The sequence below is a fragment of the Patagioenas fasciata genome, chromosome 17 (assembly GCF_037038585.1).
Source record: "Patagioenas fasciata isolate bPatFas1 chromosome 17, bPatFas1.hap1, whole genome shotgun sequence".
NCBI classification, from domain to species: domain Eukaryota; kingdom Metazoa; phylum Chordata; class Aves; order Columbiformes; family Columbidae; genus Patagioenas; species Patagioenas fasciata.
In genome coordinates this window covers 1,077,561-1,098,254 of record NC_092536.1, presented here as the reverse complement: position 1 = coordinate 1,098,254, position 20,694 = coordinate 1,077,561, and the positions used below count along the sequence as shown (strand labels likewise).

Sequence of the window (20,694 nt, the reverse complement as noted above, 5' to 3'; positions counted from 1 at the left end):
CAACAGATCTACTCTGAGTGACAAGCCTGGCTGCGTTACACCTTCCGAAACCTCTTTGGTGATGAGAAGATTTCAATTGCCAGATGGTGCTAAAGCAGCAAACTGCGGGAAATGTGCCATCGTTTCAAAAGACTTTAAAACATCAATGTGCTCTCAACAGCAGCCACATCCCAAAGTGTCTCAGGGAAGTACAAAGCTTCAGCGCAAACACTCATTTCTAACCGAGGCAATCTGAGGTCGCTATGAATTTACAGAGAAACAGAGCCAAAGAGCAGCAGAGTTCCAGGAGGGTGGAAAGCGCTTCTCAAAGCAGCGTTAGAAACAGCCACCGGTCGGCTCCTTTGTGACTGTTGCCCCTTGAAATCAGCTTTGAAGATTCGTGGAGCTCTCTCACGTGTCTTTAAGGGGATGGTGGTTTGCTGAGATTCACAGAGGTAGCAGAATTTGAACCACCAACCTTTTCTCATTATTCTTCTGTTGTTGGTTGAAAGGCGATAGTTCCTTTGTGGTTTTGTTTGTTACCTTATATTTTATTTGTTACCGTGTGTTTTCTCATGCAGGCCAACAGAAAGGGACAACTTACGAAATTAATTCAACCTCCATTTTCATTCTTCACTGCCTCAATCTGAACTATCAGAAAGTTGCAGCACTTTCTCTGTACTTGAATATGGCCAAAATATTTGCCTTTCACGTACACACTCCACACTGCTTACACAAGGTCAAGTACTGCTTGCTTTCTTCTCTTTCTGCCTCTCCCACATCAGCAGAAAGAGACAAAGATTCGGCGAAACCCTTGAGTATTGATGATGAGCTACTTACTGCAAATAATCCAGCATGAACCAACACAAAATAAGAACATAACTGACAAAATACAAGGTGTCACAGCGTTTCATTCGGAGAGAAGTCAAAGAGTGTGAAACTAGTTTTATTTGGATTCCTCTAGAAAAGTGACATTTGAATTTATCAGCTGAATGGGAATAACACAGAGCGTGAACGTTTTAATAAAAAGGATGATCACAAGCATGGTGGGAAAAGAAGAACGACATTGAGGTTGCAGAAATTCCCCCTGGCCAGGCAGGTTCTGAATGAGATGTTCATCTCACATGCATCATGTGTTGTTTTGTAACTCTACTTGATTTATACTGGGAATAAATCAGTGCATCCCCAGGACCGGAATGGCCTGAGCTCTGTCTTACTCCTGCCTGTCACCTGCAATTCCTGGTGCAGTAATTCTGCTGTCAAAGCCCAGTCCTGCAAGGTACCAAACACTCCACAGAAGCATGAAAGTTCATCAGCCCAGGCTGTAAAGTACCCTTTTGACTTTAAAATAGTTCCTTAGTCAGCAGGATCACATGCTATTTATTCCCTGTGTCTCCATGGTTTATCTTAGGTAATCCATGACATAAGAGGAGTTTTACTGCTATTCCTTGCTAGCAACATCCAGCCTTGGCATGGTTCTGTTAGGCTCAACGACTCGCAGTGTCTTTGTCTCTGTGCGTTGAGCTTCACATTCATCAAATTCTTTGTCAACTTTGCTGGTAATTCTGGCTTTGTCTAATTGCTGCAGGTTTTTGAAGGGATTATGATTAAATCTTTCCTAGTAATTTCTATTTATTTTTTCCTAATGTTAAGCTGCTACATTATTCTGTAGACTTGGTCACACTCCACCGGGCTCAGGTGAGGACAGGACGGAGCGGCAGAGGCTGCTCAATCCGGTGTGCTCACCACGCTGGGTGCTGCGCTGCTGTGTTGTTTGGGCTTTCCTGTTCCATAGCCCTGCCCCATTAGCTACAGAACCCAGATGCGAATTGAGATTCACCTCTCTTTTTCACAGATGCAAAAACATTAGGTTCCTACCTTGTATCGGAGCCAATGTACTTTATGGGCACAGAGCAGCATATATTGTTAACAAGTTATTTACTACAGCAAGAGGAAAAATTCTCCCAGGCATATTCATAGACGTGATGGATTTCAGTAAACTAAATACGATCAAAAGATTCAGCTTTAAAGGTAGCGCTTCACATCATTCAGTTCATTTTTCCACCTAATAAAAACCAAGCAGGTAATTTGGGCTGAAATTTGAGTGACATAAGTAGTTCCTCCCTCCTGTCCTCTCAAAAATCTCTAGTTGTCAGCATCCTCCCCTCACTCTGAACAGATTGCTGGTGAATGGTTAAAACCAGAAGGGAAAGGACAGTGAATCAAAGGACAGTGGGTCAATATCCACACTAACACTGGGTTTTCCAAGGTGTTGAGCACCCGTGATGGTTTCAGAGGGAGCTGCAGAAATGTCAGCACTGTGGGCCTCAAAGAATAGGTGCTCCCAAGATAAACGTTCGAGCTATGAGAAGAGTTGGAGGGCAGAATTTAACCCAGAGTATACAATAAACCGGTATGAAAACTGAGAGCAAAGGCGGGGGTCACACTGTGATCACACGGGTTTTTCTAATCCCACCGTAAGTCCGTCTCTGAACATATATGCATTCTGTATTTAATATTGGATTGACTCAGCTCAAACCCCAAGGGAAACCACAGCGCACAAAGCTGCACGCTGCCGTACATCCGTGTCGGATTGCCCAACGGGGAAGTCTGATTGTTCGCAGCGCTAAAAAACCCAGCTTCTTCCAGATAAAAACAAGTTGGTAATGAGCTCCGCGGCACACACGATTATATAACTCCCTTTTTAAGATATGTAAAAACACCTGCTGGCTTCAAGCAGACTTTTATAAAGGCACAGCATACGAACAAGCACAGTGGGTCCCAGAGGAGCCGCACGCACGCCGCAGGCAGACCCTGTGCTCCCCAGCTCTGCTGCCCGGTGCCAGGGACACGTGCTGACATGTCGTTCTCCCAGGCAGTTATCAATAGGACAAGGGGGCATGGGCTTCAACTCTGCCAGGGGAAATTGAGGCTGGATGTTAGAAAGCAATTCTTTACAGAGAGGGTGGTCAGGCATTGGAATGGCTGCCCAGGGAGGTGCTGGACTCACCGGCCCTGGAGGTTTTTAAACTGAGATTGGCCATGGCGCTTAGTGCCATGATCTGGTCAATGGACTGGAGTTGGACCAAGGATTGGACTGGATGATCTCTGAGGTCTTTTCCAACGCAGTCCATTCTGTGATTCTGTGATTCAGTCATCAGAGGAGAGGACCCAGAACACCTTGAGTTCCCGATCAGAATGACTATAACAGGCATTTGGCGATAACTCCCTCCCCACCTCGCCCCACAGATCCCCTTTTCTGCATTTGTTCAAATGTAAATCCTTTCCTAAATGCCAAGAATTGCACTGGGAAATGTCTCTCTTAAATTCTGCTCCATCCCAAGTGGGTACTCTTAGCTCCCATTTCTTTTGAGATAAACATGTCTTTTTTTGCTCTCCACCATTACTATTTCTAATTTTTACTCCAATAAAAAAACATGAAGAACTAACAATAAAAATCCAACCTTTCCCCCCACTTCTACAAATCAGAATCTATATTTTTTTTCTTGCAAGGGCTTAAGAACGAGTCCTTATAAAACATAAATGAAAGACAACATGGTCTCATCTACCAGGTTTGATGGTTCGGTGGGTTTAACACCGTGTTTTACTCTGGCTGTACCACTGTCAGGTATCGTGAAGTAAAACCTTAACACAGAAATGTAAGAACAAAATCTGTGTAAACTGCAAGCTTATTTTGAATGTGATTTTATATGCTACCTCACATTTCACTGACAATATCCATTTATCAGATGCAGACAAGCAGATCTACTGACATACATAATTCTTCGCTGAGGCCAGCTGTGGGATATTTCATGCAGAATGCCTCTCCTGTAAATCAGTGCTCAGAGAACTGAAAGTAAAGTTAATTTCATCCTCCCTTCCTTGGTCTCTAAGAGGAGAGGGAAACTCCCTGTGTGCTGTACCGGACACCTCCATCACCTCCCGTGTGCTGTACCTGACACCTCCATCACCTCCCATGAGCTGTACCGGACACCTCCACCACACCTCGTGTGCTGTACCGGACACCTCCATCACCTCCCGTGTGCTGTACCTGACACCTCCACCACGTCCCGTGTGCTGTACCGGACACCTCCATCACCTCCCGTGTGCTGTACCTGACACCTCCATCACCTCCCATGAGCTGTACCGGACACCTCCACCACACCTCGTGTGCTGTACCGGACACCTCCATCACCTCCCGTGTGCTGTACCTGACACCTCCACCACGTCCCGTGTGCTGTACCTGACACCTCCATCACGTCCCGTGTGCTGTACCTGACACCTCCACCACGTCCCGTGTGTTGCACCTGACACCTCCACCACGTCCCGTGAGCTGTACCAGCCACCTCCATCATGTCCTGTATGCTGGGAGGCGCCACCGCAGCCCCAGCCCGTTTCTGCACCACCAAAAGGCGCTGAGGATGCTGCAGTGAGCGCTCTGGGCTGTTTGGGTAAATGAATAGCTGAGGCTGCTTTTCTGGCATGTCCTCTGTGTGCGAGCTGGCACTGTCCCGTGGATCCAAAAGGTCCACATGGTTTGTGTCGCACGTTTCCCTCTTCACCCAGGTAATGTTGGTTCACTATTGTGAACTATTCTCATGTCGGGTTTTCTCTGCCTCTGCTGTATATTCAAATCTTTGGATTAAACCCTCTTACTCCACTGCTTCTTAGTGATACTCCCCCTTTGGCAAAACTTTAATTACCACGGTACTGCATAACTCTGTTCAGTGCTCTGATGGTACCTTTGTGACGGGAGCACAACCAATCCCTGAGACAGAATGCAAGTATAATACTCTATCATTATGTCGCCTTTAATGGTTCCTCGCCCCCTCTTTATGGCTGCTAATACACTGTGTTCTCTGCCTTTCACGTACTGATTTCTGCTCTCCTTCACTCAACGTGTCCTTTTTCTCACCCAGAGAATTAACAGCCCATCTCTGCGATCTCTCTTTCCTGCTCCCAGGTATAACGCAGTGAAGCTCTCTTCCCCTTGGCATGTTATTCTTTCCCACCCCTGGCGGACAGGAGTCTGTATGATGCTTTACCTCCTCTGCGACGCACTCAGCAGCCGGGATGCAGCGCCCTGTCCCCTGTTACCGTAAGCGGCTCAATGCGCTTGGGTGAGCCCAACGGAAACCTCAGAGCTGAAATCCGCAGAGGAACGAAGGGGAAACCGAACCACATAAGCTTAAATGTACCCACAGAGAGCGATGTACAGGAGCTTCCCATACCTGCTGCTTCTGCTGGGTTACTGACTCCTATTGACATCAAGCTACCATTAAAACCAGAAAAGGTTCTATGGCAGGACAGGTGGAATTTTACATATGAACTGTATACATACATTGTAATGTGATTTTAATTTCAAATTCCATTTGAGAATGAATAGCTAGTCCTCTCCACTTCTGCTCTCATGGCAGTAAGATTGGCTCACACGATCAAAGGCTTAACAGGAACAGGTCAATAGAATCTCTGCTCCGCGCTAATACACTTCAACACCTGAGAAGCAAACCAGCAGCAATTAAGCACAGCAAAATAAATAATTCAATAGTAAATTTGACCTGCTAGGTTGCAGAGTATTTTTTAATATCCTACCAGATCGTATTTTAGTTTAGAAGTGTCCCTGGAGAGTAATGCTGCGAGAGCCTGTAAAACGCTATAGTGCGATACGAGGCAAAAGCTCACCCATAAATGGGGTTTTTTGTCGTCAGAGTCCTGGATGCTTCATGAGAAAGTGACGAAGTCCTCCTCTGGTTCTTTCTGAGTTAATCCGCCAGCTGATTAGGCAGGTAAAGCAGCCATAGGCTGGAGACTAAAATGGCACTGCAGGTACTTCACTTCTCGATGGAACGCAAACCAAACAGAACGCTAACGCTCTTTTCTGTGCTGAAGGAATCGGTTGCTTCTTAATTGCCTCACAAATAATCCATGGACAGCTTTGAGTGGGAGCAATCCACGTGGCCTCTGAACACATGAATATACATGGAAAATGGGGGGAAATCTTTGTGCAAGATGAGACTTAGGAGGAGAAGAGAACAACAGCGCTTTAATGAGATACTCCCACATGACTGCCAGGTTTATAGCGTGATGGAGTGGGGTGATGTTAATCTGGTTGGAAGAAACAAAGCAGTCCAGATGGAAGGACTTGCAGTCCCTCCTGGTAAAAGAAGATGAGGTGCAAACCGAGATGACAGGCAACTGCAAGTGCACGGGTGGACAGAACTAAAACTCGGACGAAGCCAGTAAGAGACGGTTTGAGATGGCTCAGCAGCCCAGGAGCTGAGAAACAACAGCAGAAACACCCGAGGGGACACTCTGAGCCTCCAGGTGCGGCTCCGAAACAACGGGGTACGTGATGCTGCGTGTTTGCTGTTCTCCTTCATCCCCTGTGGCTGCTCCGGGAGCCAAGGGGGCTCAGAGCAGCACGGAGCAGCATCCCGCAGAGATGAGCCAGAGCACAGGGAGGGCGCGCTGAACACACACGGTTTATCTCGGGTACACACACATTTGCTGAGTAGTCTCAGTTCTTACTACACTGATTTCAGCCCTTTCTGACATGAATGCAAAGCAGGAAAGTGAAAAAACAAACAAACAAACAAACAACAAACAACCAAAAAAACCCACCCCAAAACTCACCAACAACCAACCAACCCAACCCCAACACCACAAAACTAAAACAACCAAACAAACCAAAGAGCAACCGCAACCCCCTTTCCTGCTCACTGACACCACTGCCCAGCGTCTCCGGGTAAAGTCCATCAGGGAGAGCCCAATGTCCTTTCTAGCGATACCAGAAGTCTCCACGAGGCCCAGGGCAGCTCGGGCAGGACGAGCACCGCGAGCAGCACCCACAGGATGCTCTCCCCAGCTCCCCATGCTGGCCAGTAGCTCATATTGCCCTACGTGAACATTTGCAATGATTTGAAAGATCCAGTTGCTTTAAAAGTAAATAAATAAATTAAACCAGCTCTTAAGCTTCTAGAAAATTACTACAACTGCTCTTATCATCCTGGGGAAAATAAACCAGGCTGAACATAAACCAGGTACACTACAAGACTTATTTTATTGCATCTTCTATTTTATAAAGATATTCATGAACATATAAAAATAAACACTCCGCTCCCTTGCAATTAAATTTCTCTCTGGTTGTAAGTACAGCTATTTTTAGTTTTAATTTGGGGATATCTCCCAGAACTGCAGAGCATCATCAGCTCCACCATAACCCTGCATCATCAGGATCAAATAACAGCCTATCTTTGGAAAATACACGTTTTACACACCGAAGGCCCCAGCAGCCCTTTTTCAGCTGACTGTACGGATCAGTTCCTCCAGTCCTGACTTCCAGCAATGCCAAACATTGGCCAGTAAGTGGTGCTACAAAGATTTACTCCACTGCAGATCTGGCCCATTCAGCCCCAAACCCAGCTGGCCACAGTCAGTGCTGCTCCCTTGCGAAACCAAAGGGTTGAGGCAGGGTGTGCTCATTTCAAGCCCCATAAAAAATGCAGGAAATAATTCAATATTTCCCTCAAATGTAAATGCAAGAAGCTTTATGAGAAAATCAGATCAGTATTCAGGTTTCTAAGAAATTATAGAAAATGACAAGGAGATTTTTAAAAAGTACCTGGAAACTTGCCTGTGCCTCCAGCATTGGCTGCGCCTCTCGCCATTGACTGCTCGGGAGGTTTTGTATTCATTGTGGTTTAAACTACTTTCTTGCCATTGAACTGTGCTCGAGCGGGCACAACAGCTTTTTCTTTATGGATCTTGCAGCTGTTGCAGAAGATTGTCAGCAACGTTGGAATAATCAAGAATAGTATTCAGAAGTAATTTCTAATGGTCTAAAACCAGCAGCTCCCGCTCAGCCTCCGGGACATGGGTGACAGTGCCGCTCTGCCCGGGGACCGGCAACTTACCAGCCAATGTTGAACTCAACGTGAGCGTCAAAGAAGCCCACGACAGGAGAGGTCGCTGCTTTCCAGCCCTGGATCCTGGCTCGAATCAGCCCTTCTCGTTTGGTATTGCGCACTATTTTCACCAGGCCGGGATATCTTTTATTCACATACTGGTCCAGGTTAAATTTCAGCTCAACTGCAAGACAAAGAAACCCCACACGGATATTGAGAACAGGAAAAGCCCTGCAAGGTTGTGTTTTGCTTTGATTTATTCAGCAACAGAAAGGGGAAGAAATCCTTAGATATTCCCAAACCCTGAAACACACAAACCATTTCCCCAGTTGTGGCATGGACCAGGGTATCAGCTCAGACAAATTCCATACACATCAGAGACTTGCATGAGTTTCATATGGTCTGATGGATGTGAGCATCATAATCAAGAGATATTTTGTCTAAGTATTTTTCAAGTAATTCCTATTTGACCTCTCTGGCGATGTGCATTAGGTTAGAAGTGGCCTCTGGAAGAGGAATCCTTACAGTAGTGGAACATGGGAGGCTGGAGATTTGGGGTTTTCTTCTGATTTATGCTATTCAGTCAGAGTTGGAAAAATAACCTCAATGGATTTTGGGTCAAGATATAATTCAGACAACAATTAATTTGCCTTAGTTTTAAGGGTTTTCCCTTGAATATAATTAAGACTCCTCAATACCAGCCTTCTTCCCTGTTAGACTAAATGGGTATAAAATATTTCAAATGGACATCTCTTTTGTTCATTTCCAGGCATTCAACCACAGGCAGATCAGAACTCATTCACTCCTTTATTCAGCTTCATTTCAATAGGCTTCTAAACAGGCAAATTACCAAAATGGTCTCTCTATTTTTTAAAATCAATCTAGTTTGATAATTCATTTACATTGCAGTTTATTCATAATGAGGCTTTTACTCAAATATATTTATTAGAAAAACTAGTAGAAGCTTCTAGGACATTAGAAAGCTCATTCTTCTGGTCTGTATTACACAAAGGAAGCATTATCATTGGAATCAAAGACCTGATAAATCTCTAGTTATCTAGCAAACTGGCATAGAAAAGCCACATAAGAGTTCACTGAGAAACCAGGAGGCCAATTCTCCTCTGTGTTACATGGACTCCAAACACCTTGCAATCTCACACAATCACTGCTGCAACCGAGAGCACAACTGGGCAAAAGGTTTCTTAAATCTATAGGTTCTGGAACTTAGTTTTGGTTACGTGCTTTGTTCTCCCAACCCTTCTTTCTCTTTGGGGGTCTTGAAGAGCAATAGAAACATGAAACTGGGAGTTTTAAAGCTGTTGATGTGCGGAGGAAACACGACACTCTAGCCTTATTCTAACAAACATGATGGAGAAGATGCAACAGTTCTAGAAGTCTAAGGTACAACAAGCACAACAACACTGCTAGTCACCTGTATCCTAAAAGTTCTTTACACCCAAATATCCTTTGAACCATGTTGATCGGTAGCACCCTACATGCTCACCAGTATTTTGAGATCCAATTGCTGTAACAGAACTGCTATTTTTACCTTAATGTACCAGATGACCTTACAGTTGCATGTGCTGTGTGTCCATTCTGTTTCATTCTCATTGTCTAATTCAATCCCTACCACATAAAAAAAAAGACTCAAAATCTGGTATTACCAATCCCGGTTTAACTCACGTAGCAGCACAGTGTGCTGCCATTTAAAAGAGGAAAACCTGTCTGTAAGGAGCATCTGTAACCCCACTTATCTGTGGAAACAGAATTTAAACTTTTAGTCTATTAATAGTGATATTCCTCTGGATCTGAACATTTGGAGGAAAGTGTCCTTTCTCTATTAAGATTGCCTATAAAATATCATTCATCCTGTGAGGACTTCAATGGAACCTGCAGGGTATATCCACATTATGTGTATTTGTTATACAACTAGTTAATATTTGCTCACAGCTTTGTGCAAGTGGCTCGATCAACAAACACTAACGCTTGTAAGTTCTGCTGACTTCAGTAGCGGGACATTCATTGACACCAAATCGTGGTCTAGCTTATTAGCCATAAATCGCGGTTGCAGGTGTGACCTTCCTCCTGTTCAATGCAGAATGAGTCACGGCTGTTTCATCCCAGCGTTGAAGAAAACAGGTTAGTAGTGACCAACCCCCCTTTGATTTACATTTCATGCCCATTAAGCACCCAGGATGCAGAACGCGGAGGAGAAGTCGGGGATGCTCACCGTTGTCACTGTTGTCGTCCACCAGAATGATCTCCTTGAGCAGGTGCGAGGGGGTGTGATTGACCACGCTGTGCACGGAGCGCAGGATCACCGACAGCGCCTCGTTCACAAATATGAAGACCACAGAGATCTGGGGCAGGTCGTCGGGGTAGGACATCTGCTTGCACCTGCAGAGAGGAAGAATTAAACCCCAAGCAGATACTGGGAAGTAAAACACACTGAAGAGGGTCCTCTGGCCATCGCTCTCCAGCAGACACCAGCCTGCAGGCTTTGTTCTTCCTAACCCCAAACAGAGATGTGGCAAAAGCTCAAATGAAGCAACATAGCAGCAAACTTTCCATCAAGTCAGTGAAAACCAAAGTGTATCTGTGTGCACACAGACTGGAAGTGGCTCTCATCCTCTGGAAGGTTAAAAGCATCTCTTGAAAACCAAAGGAATATCAGTGATGTGCCGGGTGCTCAGGGCAGACCCTTCTCGGGGGGCAGCGGCTCGGCTGCTCTGCCTGGGAGCCCCAGCACCAGTACCACCAGCGATGGAGCTGACGCCACCACAGTGACCACCAGCACCACCACAGTGACCACCAGCACCACCCCAGCACCATCAGCCACGGAGCTGACACCACCACAGTGACCACCAGCATCACCAGCGACGGAGCTGACACCACCACAGTGACCACCAGCACCAGCAGCGATAGAGCTGGGCACCACCACGCTCCCCACTGCTCTGCGATAGCTCTGATCACATCAGGAACTGTGGCAACCAGGGGAGGGAGGGCAACTACAGTAATTGATAGCCAAATCTTGGCCTCATTAACATCTGTCTAACACTACTGAGTTGGAGGAGAACTTAGAGTGCACATTTGACCTCTGTGGTAGTTAATGATGGTGTAAGCTGGCCAGGCATAGCTCACGTTTAATATTACCGTGACTCTAGATTAGTGTTATGAACCATCATCGGGTCCCACAGTGAACAACCAGCAAAGGACTCCAGGTCTGCAGGAGCGGCAGCGTCTCTCCGCAGGGCAGATACGTGCGCTGCAGAACACACTGCTGGGTGCATCTAGGGCTGGCAATTGCAAGCAAGGCTGACAGTGTCAGGGCTAATCATTTCCTTAGACTGGCTGAGAATGGATTAGACCTGATATGTGAAACAGCCCTTCAGGCCCCTTTCATCCAACATGCCAAGCATTGAACCTGAGGCATCCTGCTGTTGTCTTGGGAAGAGGCTTCGAGTGTTCTTGCTCTGTACTGGCTACTGCAGAGCTTGGCTGGAACCCAGAGGTGTTTCCTTCAGATGTGACAGAGAGCTTCATGTCAGATCAGTTTTCTCTACTCTGGAGAGGATTTTTGCTCGTTCTTTCCTCTGCACTGAAGCAGCTCCTCAAATGAGCATTTCCCAGCCCAGAGCCCAACTGCCCGCGCTGCCCATGCAGGCGCAGGAGGAAAAGCTCTGCAGCTGGCAAACCAGAACCCTGGGAGAAAAACCAGATCAAACAACGAAAACCCAACCCACTAAAACCACAAACCGAACCAAACAACCCCACACAAAGCCACAACAAACCCAAGCCAAACAAACCCCCCAAAAAACCAGGTCCTAACACACAAAAGGTCATACATAGGACCATAAGAAAACAAAAGCTTCTCAGCTGCACAGAAGCCTGCTCATCACAGCCCTGTGAGCCTGCAGGAAACAAAGGGAAGGGAATTTTCTCTTGTCTGAACCTCCATTCCCTGATAGCTGTATTTGCTCTACTTGTACCTGACCCAACAGAGACATGAAGTTTCTCAGAGCTGCTCTTACAGTCCAGGTGAGCCGCATTGTTCTTTGGGAAGGACTGACGTTACAGCCACACGGGCAGCTCAGGCTGTTGTCCTGTTCTTTGGGAAGGACTGACGCTACAGCCACACAGGCAGCTCAGGCTGTTGCCCTGTTCTTTGGGAAGGACTGATGCTACAGCCACACGGGCAGCTCAGGCTGTTGCCCTGTTCTTTGGGAAGGACTGATGCTACAGCCACACGGGCAGCTCAGGCTGTTGCCCTGTTCTTTGGGAAGGACTGACGTTACAGCCACACGGGCAGCTCAGGCTGTTGCCCTGTTCTTTGGGAAGGACTGACGCTACAGCCACACGGGCAGCTCAGGCTGTTGCCCTGTTCTTTGGGAAGGACTGATGTTACAGCCACACGGGCAGCTCAGGCTGTTGCCCTGTTCTTTGGGAAGGACTGACGTTACAGCCACACGGGCAGCTCAGGCTGTTGCCCTGTTCTTTGGGAAGGACTGACGCTACAGCCACATGGGCAGCTCAGGCTGTTGCTGGGGAAAGAAAAACCATCCATACTCTGTCCTGTCTCTCTCCCATCTGCATCCTTGCTAAACTACAAAAATGAGTTTTGCTTGTAGACCTTAATATACTGAGCTTGGAAAAGGAATAGGCAATGCATTTAGAGATTTCCGACAGCTGTACCCTTCAGGAAGATATGCAAACAGAATTAAGCTGCTTCACGAATCTTTAAAGTATTTAATACAATATATGTTTTTCCAATGGACCACTGGACGGAGATGATTGTGGGTTTCTCTCCTTCACAAACCTGATGCCCATTGCTGGGCACGGAGAACCCTCCTCTGCAGTTCTAGCACAAAAACCCCCAACACGTCCACACCTTGAAAGCTGCGGAACAGTCTGGGTGTGTTTTACAGCCACAGCGGGGAACAGTGCTGCACTGGGTACGCGATCGATGAAAGGACAAAGATAAATATGAAAAAGATTATTGAATCCTTGCTCATTAATGCTAACAAATATTACTTTCAATCACCAGGTCAATGTGTATTTTGAACCCAGTTAAACCAAAGGCTCAGAGTAATCTTACATACATGGTTAGCTTTTAGTACCTAAATGCTGCTGTGACTTCTGTGGGCATGGGCGATTTACAACAGCTAAATCACTACATTTGTGGCCAGTTCAACACCTGATTTCTCTCTCCAGAAAACCACTGAGGCTTTGCAGCCAGTGTCAGATGTAACGGTGGCTCTTCAAACGCAGAAATGAACCAGCGTTACGCTCCTGTTCCGCATTGGCACAGCAGCGCAAACGTGACCAGCCGCAAACGTCTTCCCCGCACAGGTGGAGCTGCCGACCCATCCAGGACAACAGCAGCAACAGACTACAGAACCCCAGCTTCATGGACCACGAGCCCAGTTTCACAAGCTTGCTGCTCTATTTGCCTTAATTCCTCCCTCTTCTATGACAAATCGGTTTATATGTATGGTAGAAAGCCTCAAAAAGTGTCAATCAGCGACTGACGGCCCAATATATACACATGGTTAACAGACGCAGAAGGATGATGGTCCCACTTGTAAAAAATATTAACACTTACATTTAGGGTTATTAGACTCGTTAAAAGCAGCTGCCACACACATCAAAAAGGGCCCTTATCTCAGTGAGCTACTTCAGGCAAACACCAACAGAAACAGGCCATCATGTCTAATACTCCTATTGATTTATACATATAAAAATACTAAAGCTAGTTCAAATCACTTTTAAAACAAGCCCATTTCTTAGCATGAACAACGGCTGAAAGCTCACGTTCAGATCCTTCTGTAGCAAAAGGTATTTGGCTTTTTTGGTAACTCAACTGGAGTCACTAATATGTTTTGAAATGCCATCTGTAAGAAGTTCCCGCTCTGTCCCCCAGTGTCCCCCTCAGACCTGCCCCTGGCTGTGTGCGCAGCATCGCAACCATCAGACTGGCTGGAAATTAATGGAGAAGCTGCAATCTGCTTTCAAACGCTCTCAAAATTCCCCACAGAAAATATAGCCCCCATACGACTCGATTTTTAACGGTACTGCACTTAAATTTAAAGAAGAGCCCAAATAAATTCCAAGTGACATGTACTCCGCCTGATTGCAGGTGATTAAACACTAATGGCTTATTTAGCTTTGTCAAGTGGTTCTCAAGATTTCTGGAAGATCCCGGTCCCTGTTCCAACTGGGTATTTATCCTGCATCCTTTAAAGTGAAAGCTAGACAGGAGTTGTTGTGAAAAAACTACAGAATTCTGCTTCGAGATTGGAGAGCTCTTTGAACCCCAAGCAAAGTGAAACAGAAACATCAGTGAAACCAACGCGGTGACGCTAAAGAAAGGCAAAACTAAAGGCATTTTGCCAACTCACAACAGCTGTGCTTTGATTCAAAGCTCTATCCAGCAAAACAGATTCAGAAAACATTACCTCTTGTGCACCGTTTCGAACGTTAATTCAGGGAACGATGCTGTCTGGGGGGTAGAGAGAACATTCTCTCCTCTCAGTGTGGTACCAAGACCAAGACCCCCTATTTCAAACAGGGGAGGGTTCACAAAGAGCCATTCGAGAAGCCAGAAGATGTTTTCTAGGGTACATTCCCAAACTTGGCTTCTTGCTCCTGTCACCAAGGGGCGTTGTTCCCCAGCTGCCAACGTGAAGTCCGCCATCAGCTGCATTTCCAGCAGCGATTTCCAGCAGGTTTCCCGTTCAGAAGCACTCACGGTGCTGCATCAAGATCCAAAAAAAGGGTCTTTATGGCAATGCGAGAATTAATCCCAGCATGTCTGCAGGAAGTGAAAAGGTAACAGCCCGGATATCCAAACATGGATTACATATTTTAAGATATTACCTCTTTTGGAATGTCTCATTGCATTCCAAGTCCACGCCAGACTAAGGAAAAAATAGTAGAGTGGAGGAAATCAAAGGATTCATTTTCAATAAATAATGTATAAGAGTAAATTCACCATTTTCCCTTTGCACAAACCAGTTTGCTGTGCCCTGGAAGCTATTTGTTATTCAGCTAATCTGTAAATACAGAAAGTTATCCTTGACTACCGAAAAATTTACTGCAAGTATTTAATGTGCAAAATTGAAGGTCCGTTTGTTTAAGTGACTATCTCGGTCCCTCAGCTCGAGCTGCTGGTGCTGGGCACAGGTTGAGTATCCCGGTGTTATCTGGAAACGTAGGGCAATAAAACCCTTCTCAAGGTAAGAGCTGCGGAGCTCCTCACGGCTTTCGTTGCGGCTCTGCTGTCACGTTGCAGTGCGCTGGTGCGGAGGGATGGATAGAGGAATGCAATCACTTCCCACTATTCCTTCAGCTAACGGCGCTTTTTATGGTCTCAGGAGGACATTAAACAACATTTCGCAAAAGCTCCTTCCTTTAATGGGCTCCAGCGTGTTCCACAGACCAGCTTTAATCTCTGGTCAAGTCCAGTTGCACAGCAGAATGTTTCTTTCTACCTGTGTACAAATACAGGAGGGTTGGAGGAGCACACAGGCAAACGGGAGCTCAGTCATGAACTGAGCAGACCCGTCCTGTCCCTGCCTGCCCAAATCCAGCCAGCAGTGCCGAATTACACCCAAAACAGCTGCATCGGCGGGAGGGTGATGCCTCCCTGGGCAGCCCAGCACCGCGGTGAGGCCGAACCTGAGCTGACTAACCAGGAATGGCCTTGAAACGTTTAAACACTCGTCACAGCATTTGTCCTCCTGCTTTAAATGATCGATTTCTATCAGAGGGAAAACAGACCGAGTTTATGGTATGTGGGAAGAGTTATGGTTGAAATAGAGCAGTGTTCCAAGAACAAATGCATAAAAAACATTGATTTAGCACGGAAAATGGGAGTATTAAATCCATGATGTTTAGATGCTTTCTATGGGATCAAGCAGAGAGGCTGGTGGTGGCAGCAGTGTGTTTAGAAAAGGCACGTCTGAGTCAAGCAGAGAGGATAAATGAAGGTTCATGGGCTGTAGGTATTTCCCTCAGGAGACGGGGGTAGGAAACTGCCCACCAAACAGCCTCTTTAACAACAGGTGATGGAGCCCGTCCAGAGATCAAAATGGGCTTTGGATCGGGACCCTGCCAGACAAAGCCCTGGGCAAAACCAGCTTTGTGGAAACTCAGAGCAGTCAGACCCTAAAGTGCCATCAAGATTTGACTCCTCTTCACATCTTTCCCAGTGACACTTGCGGAATTTTTCATTGTATAACTACTTCACTCAGTGTCCTATTGAGTAAAGCAGTTAAGCCAGTCTTAACTTCACTGGGGTTACTCATACACTTAAAACTAGGTACATATGTAAGTGCTTCATTGGACTGGAGCCTAATTGCACTTTTATAGCTTTTGTTTAAATTAAAGGCTAGCTAGAGGTGAACGGCACAGTATTCAACAATTTCATGCATTTAGAAGTTAAATAGTAACAACAGTTTCCTACCTTCTAATTATTTTGGGCACTTCAGAAAACGCTTGCATTTTAATTTAATTTTGGTTACATTTAGAAACAAAGATGCTTTTAAAAATTCAGCCACATTTACTGCCTAGTACGACGCTCATATAAAGGGCACACACCCCATAGCAGCAAAACACTTCAATGTATAGGGATTTTTTTATACCCTAATTCAGACAAACAGGTCAGCACACGCACACTGAGCGGAGTCAGGCACACGTCCTAGACCAGGCAACACACCCAGGCGTGACTGCGGTTGGAGTGAGCCAAGGGCAGGGGAGAGACGATTCCTTTAGCTCTGCCCAGCAGACTACACTGTGTGCACAGCCCTGCCCTGCTCCTCCCTCACCTACAGACACGCTCAGCCTCTCTCATCCACGCTATTTGCTCCAACCTGAATTTAGAGAAACCTTCCCCTCGCTGCTTCCCGAGATCCCAGATCCATCAGGCGAGGAGCCCAGCGCTCCTCTGCGAGCAAACAGAGCACAAACTCCCCGCCTCTCGGGTACACGCGGGTTAATAACACCAAGGCAAGAAGCCAATGGACTAGCTGTAGGTCACGCATTTGTTTTCAGGCAGTGTAGAAAATACAGGAGCAAAGCTTCAATGTCATCTTTATCTTGAGCTTAATGTAAACCGCACCATGACCCTGCGGGAGAACATGTCCTGGCGACGCGTCCGCGGGGGGTGAAAGCTCCTCCAGCTGCTGAGTGCAACAACCGTTCATTTGGGGGGTGGAAATCACTCAAATTTATGCCTTTCCTGTGGAATTTTAGGGGTACGGTCTAGCTTAGCAACAGCACCCACGGGTATTTTAGTGCACTGTTTTAATTATTATTGCTGCTATTAATATTCTACCATTAGCTAAGTCTGAGCTGGGTCTCTGCCAGGGAGGTGTTTCATCCCACCCCAGGGGCCAGCCCGGCTCTGGGCCTTCTGAAGGCAAAGTACATAAACGCAGACTAACAAAGTCTGGGAGCACAGAATTCATAATATATTCATCCCTTGGAGCAAAGAAGAAAATAAACTAATTAAGGAACTATTTGACAGCCTGAAGGCATCTCACACAGGTAAAATGCAGCTCCAGAGGGGTTCATTTCTAGAAGCTGAGAAACAGGGAGCTTGGTGCATCAGCAACACAAAGAGATGAGATCTCCTGTCTGCCTCGCTAATGACTCCAGCCACACCACCACCAGCTGTAGGTGCACTCCTTAGACCAAGGGGATTCGGATTGTGCCTGATGTCTGACTAACACTGTCCTCGTTTTCTCTGTTCAGTTCAGATTTAGGAGATGTGTCTTTGTGCCGGGTAGAGAAGAGAGAAGTCTGCAGGTGGGAACATTCACCTGCTGCAGGATTTCTGGTGGCCAAAAGGATGCAGGCCAAAATTGCACATACTCAGCTCCACAATGATTTCATATTAAGACAGAAGGTTGGTTTGGTAAAAACGCAGGGAAAGGAGTGCACAGACTGCACGGGAAGCAGGTGTCCCTGCATCTCCTCTGAAGCTGCACCTGGCAAGGTGACCTGCTTTGACCATGCTTTGTTTCCCAGCCCGCAGCAGAAGGGTGAGAGGCAATGCAACACAAGCCAAGAATGTTTCAGAAAGCTGGAGGAACAGAAAATAGAGGCCCATACTTCAGCATCATTAAACTGTCAAACGAGTGAACTGGCAGGTGCTGTTTCAGAGAAACAAAACCTTGGAAAGCATCTCAATCGCGCTAACCAAGGCAGGGAGCTACATTCACTAGGCTGCAATGCTCACGTACTTCTGGCTCTGGCCAGTTTTAGGAGTCTCTCACTTTTATTAGCACTAAATTCACTCAAAACAAGAGACATAGGCAAAGCAAGCAGGAGCTGATGCTATTACCATGAAACACTGCATCAACTCAGAGTTCACAACTCAGTTTTATTGCGGACAGAAGAATAAATTGTTTGACATTTTGGTCTCTTCATGTTTTTATCACAGAGGCACAAACAACAACTACTAAAAAAAACCTTTATATTATTTGACCTGAAACCTTGAGTTTCTTATACCATGAAACCTATCCAAATAAAACAGGAAGTAAAACCAGCTAATTTAAAAAGTTACACCAGGAAGGCATTTGGAGATAATATGTATCTCACGTTGTTAGCAGAACTAGATTTGCATGCACATTTTAAGAAAGAAAAGGGGAACATCATGTCAAACCATTAGAAGAATTGCTTCCAAGGATATCAGATGTAGTGTAACAGAGATACATGTAAGGAAGCATGAAAGGAAAAGAAATACCACCCTGAACTCATTGCCTGACTTGTTCTGTTACTTCTTTTTATCCTGTAATGTGATATAATGGAGTGTAACATAACATGACAGTTCAGAAATGTACAGGAATACCCTTTCCTCCCTGGAAGTGATAGTTTCCCTGTGAGAGAACAGCATGCACAACTAAAGACAACACGTTCTCGCTCTTCTTAAGGAAGAAATACAGAAAGACTCCTTCCGCTATGAAAATACCGTGGCTCTCTGTTTGCAGGGTGAGAAGATTACTACCACCTCTAAAGCACACTTTTTGTAAAAAAAGGCAACCACGTTTAAGGCACCCGTAAATGTGCAGATCATGAGACACATGTTTAGTCTTATGGTCTGTAAGATAAACTGAGGGATGCAAAGCAGTTTTTCTAATCATCTTGTCTTTTCCTCCCATCTGAAACCGTGCTGTACCCAGAGCTGCAGGGTGGGGGCCCTGCCCAAGCTGCCCCTGCTGCCAGAACACCCTTCAACGTGTGTCGCTAATACTGAAATTCCCCCTTGTTTCTATGTGCCTTGGAGCATTTAACATTTTGGATTGGAGTCACCTCTAATCCTATGTAAGCTGGTCATCCTAGGCTCCTGAGGGACAGACCTTCAGAGGACATAACACACCATACATCTTAAGCGATGCTACCTTGTCTTCTCCATTGACTATAAAGGCAGTCAAGTTGATCCCCTTAAGTTAAATGCCTAATTTTTAGTCAATGTTATGCGACCCACCTTAGGTAAACTCATGTATTCCAGAGTACGTTCCAGTGCAGATGAACTGCAGGGAATGGCTTCCAGTCTTACTGCATTTAAACACAACATTGCAATCAGTTATTCTTCATGCTCCCTAGTTAGTCAAATTCAGCCCTCACTAAATCTACATTTATTAGTGCTGACAGTCATGCAGGACTTGTCTTTAACAATTAATATACACAAAGAGACTGCAAAAATGAAGCAAGAGGAAAATCACTGCGTTTGAACATAAGGTGGGGTTTTGGAAAAGGTTGTTCATTTTTATGATTCTGTTTAATTTAGCCTTGCTGGTCCTGCTTTTATTGTCCCTTGAGACAATGTTAATAATCAAGATCTATGTTATACGTTTTGTGGTATAATTAAAGTCACTACTTAATTGGAAAGCCTAGCTAGCACTGAACAAAAGGAAATCAATAACATAGCTAATCGGAAAAGTCAGAGAGAACTATTGAATATCAGAATGACTGTGAGATATTGCCAGGTGTCCAGCGGTGCTATGGAGACAGCATGGGGTCATGGGGGGTCACGTCCTGCAGAAAACACGGGCATTGTCCACCCAGAGCCTGGGGTCCACCAACCTCTACAAACAACAGAGCAGAAGGGGTCCCACGGTCTTACCGCGTGGTCCTGTCCTACTGCTGCTCACCAAGGAAAAGCAGCCCTGAACCTTCCTGATGTGCTGATGGCCTCCAAAACTGGTTGGAGAGTTTCTCAATATTTGTTAGTTATTATTGGAAAACACAGTCACAGCATTTATCTGTTCCTCAGTCGGTCTTCTCATTGGAGCAATTTAACAATTATGTAACTTTACTTAAGTTTCAAAGACCTAATGGTGACCTGAAGTTTTGAAGACAAATGCTTGAGCCCCCAATCCAATTAGGAAATCACGATTTATGCAAAGCAAGCAGAACTCCAGCAGAGCTGGGAGACCTATAGGACCTTCATAAACAGGCACAGGTCACAACCGCAGGTCTCAGTGACACCTGCAGAGGTGCGGTGTGAGTACGGGGAGTACGGCCCACGGACTGGCGGCGCCTGGGAACACGGGGACTTTTCTCCTCCTTCGTGGGCTTTACACAGGTCCAGTCCGAGCCCTTTACAGCCAAATCACAAACACTTCCCAAAATGCAGTGGTGAGCCCTTGGCACGCACAGGGACACACGAATGAGCACGGCCAGCCCAGAGGCTGCAGTACGAGCAACCGATACGTCAACCGATATCCCAAACCAGCTGAGTCAGAATCACAGCACCAAACACCCGCTGGTCAGAGCCCAGCTCAGCACACAGGAACCAGCGCAGGGA

At 46.0% G+C, this 20,694-nt stretch overlaps 1 protein-coding gene across 3 annotated transcripts in view; it reads right to left on the bottom strand.

The window, feature by feature from the left end:
* GALNT9 (polypeptide N-acetylgalactosaminyltransferase 9) overlaps positions 1-20,694 on the bottom strand; it is a 100,199-nt gene that overhangs the window by 54,476 nt on the left and 25,029 nt on the right. For 2 of the 3 annotated variants that reach the window (XM_065851770.2, XM_071815943.1), the window contains exons 3-4: positions 10,114-10,280; positions 7,893-8,067 (exon numbers count right to left, since the gene is read on the bottom strand). In XM_065851770.2, the coding sequence (XP_065707842.1) occupies positions 7,893-8,067; positions 10,114-10,280 (342 nt within the window). Of the gene's footprint in view, positions 1-7,892; positions 8,068-10,113; positions 10,281-16,753; positions 16,779-20,694 lie in introns of those variants that run through there. The other variant, XM_065851775.2, reaches the window with a different exon arrangement.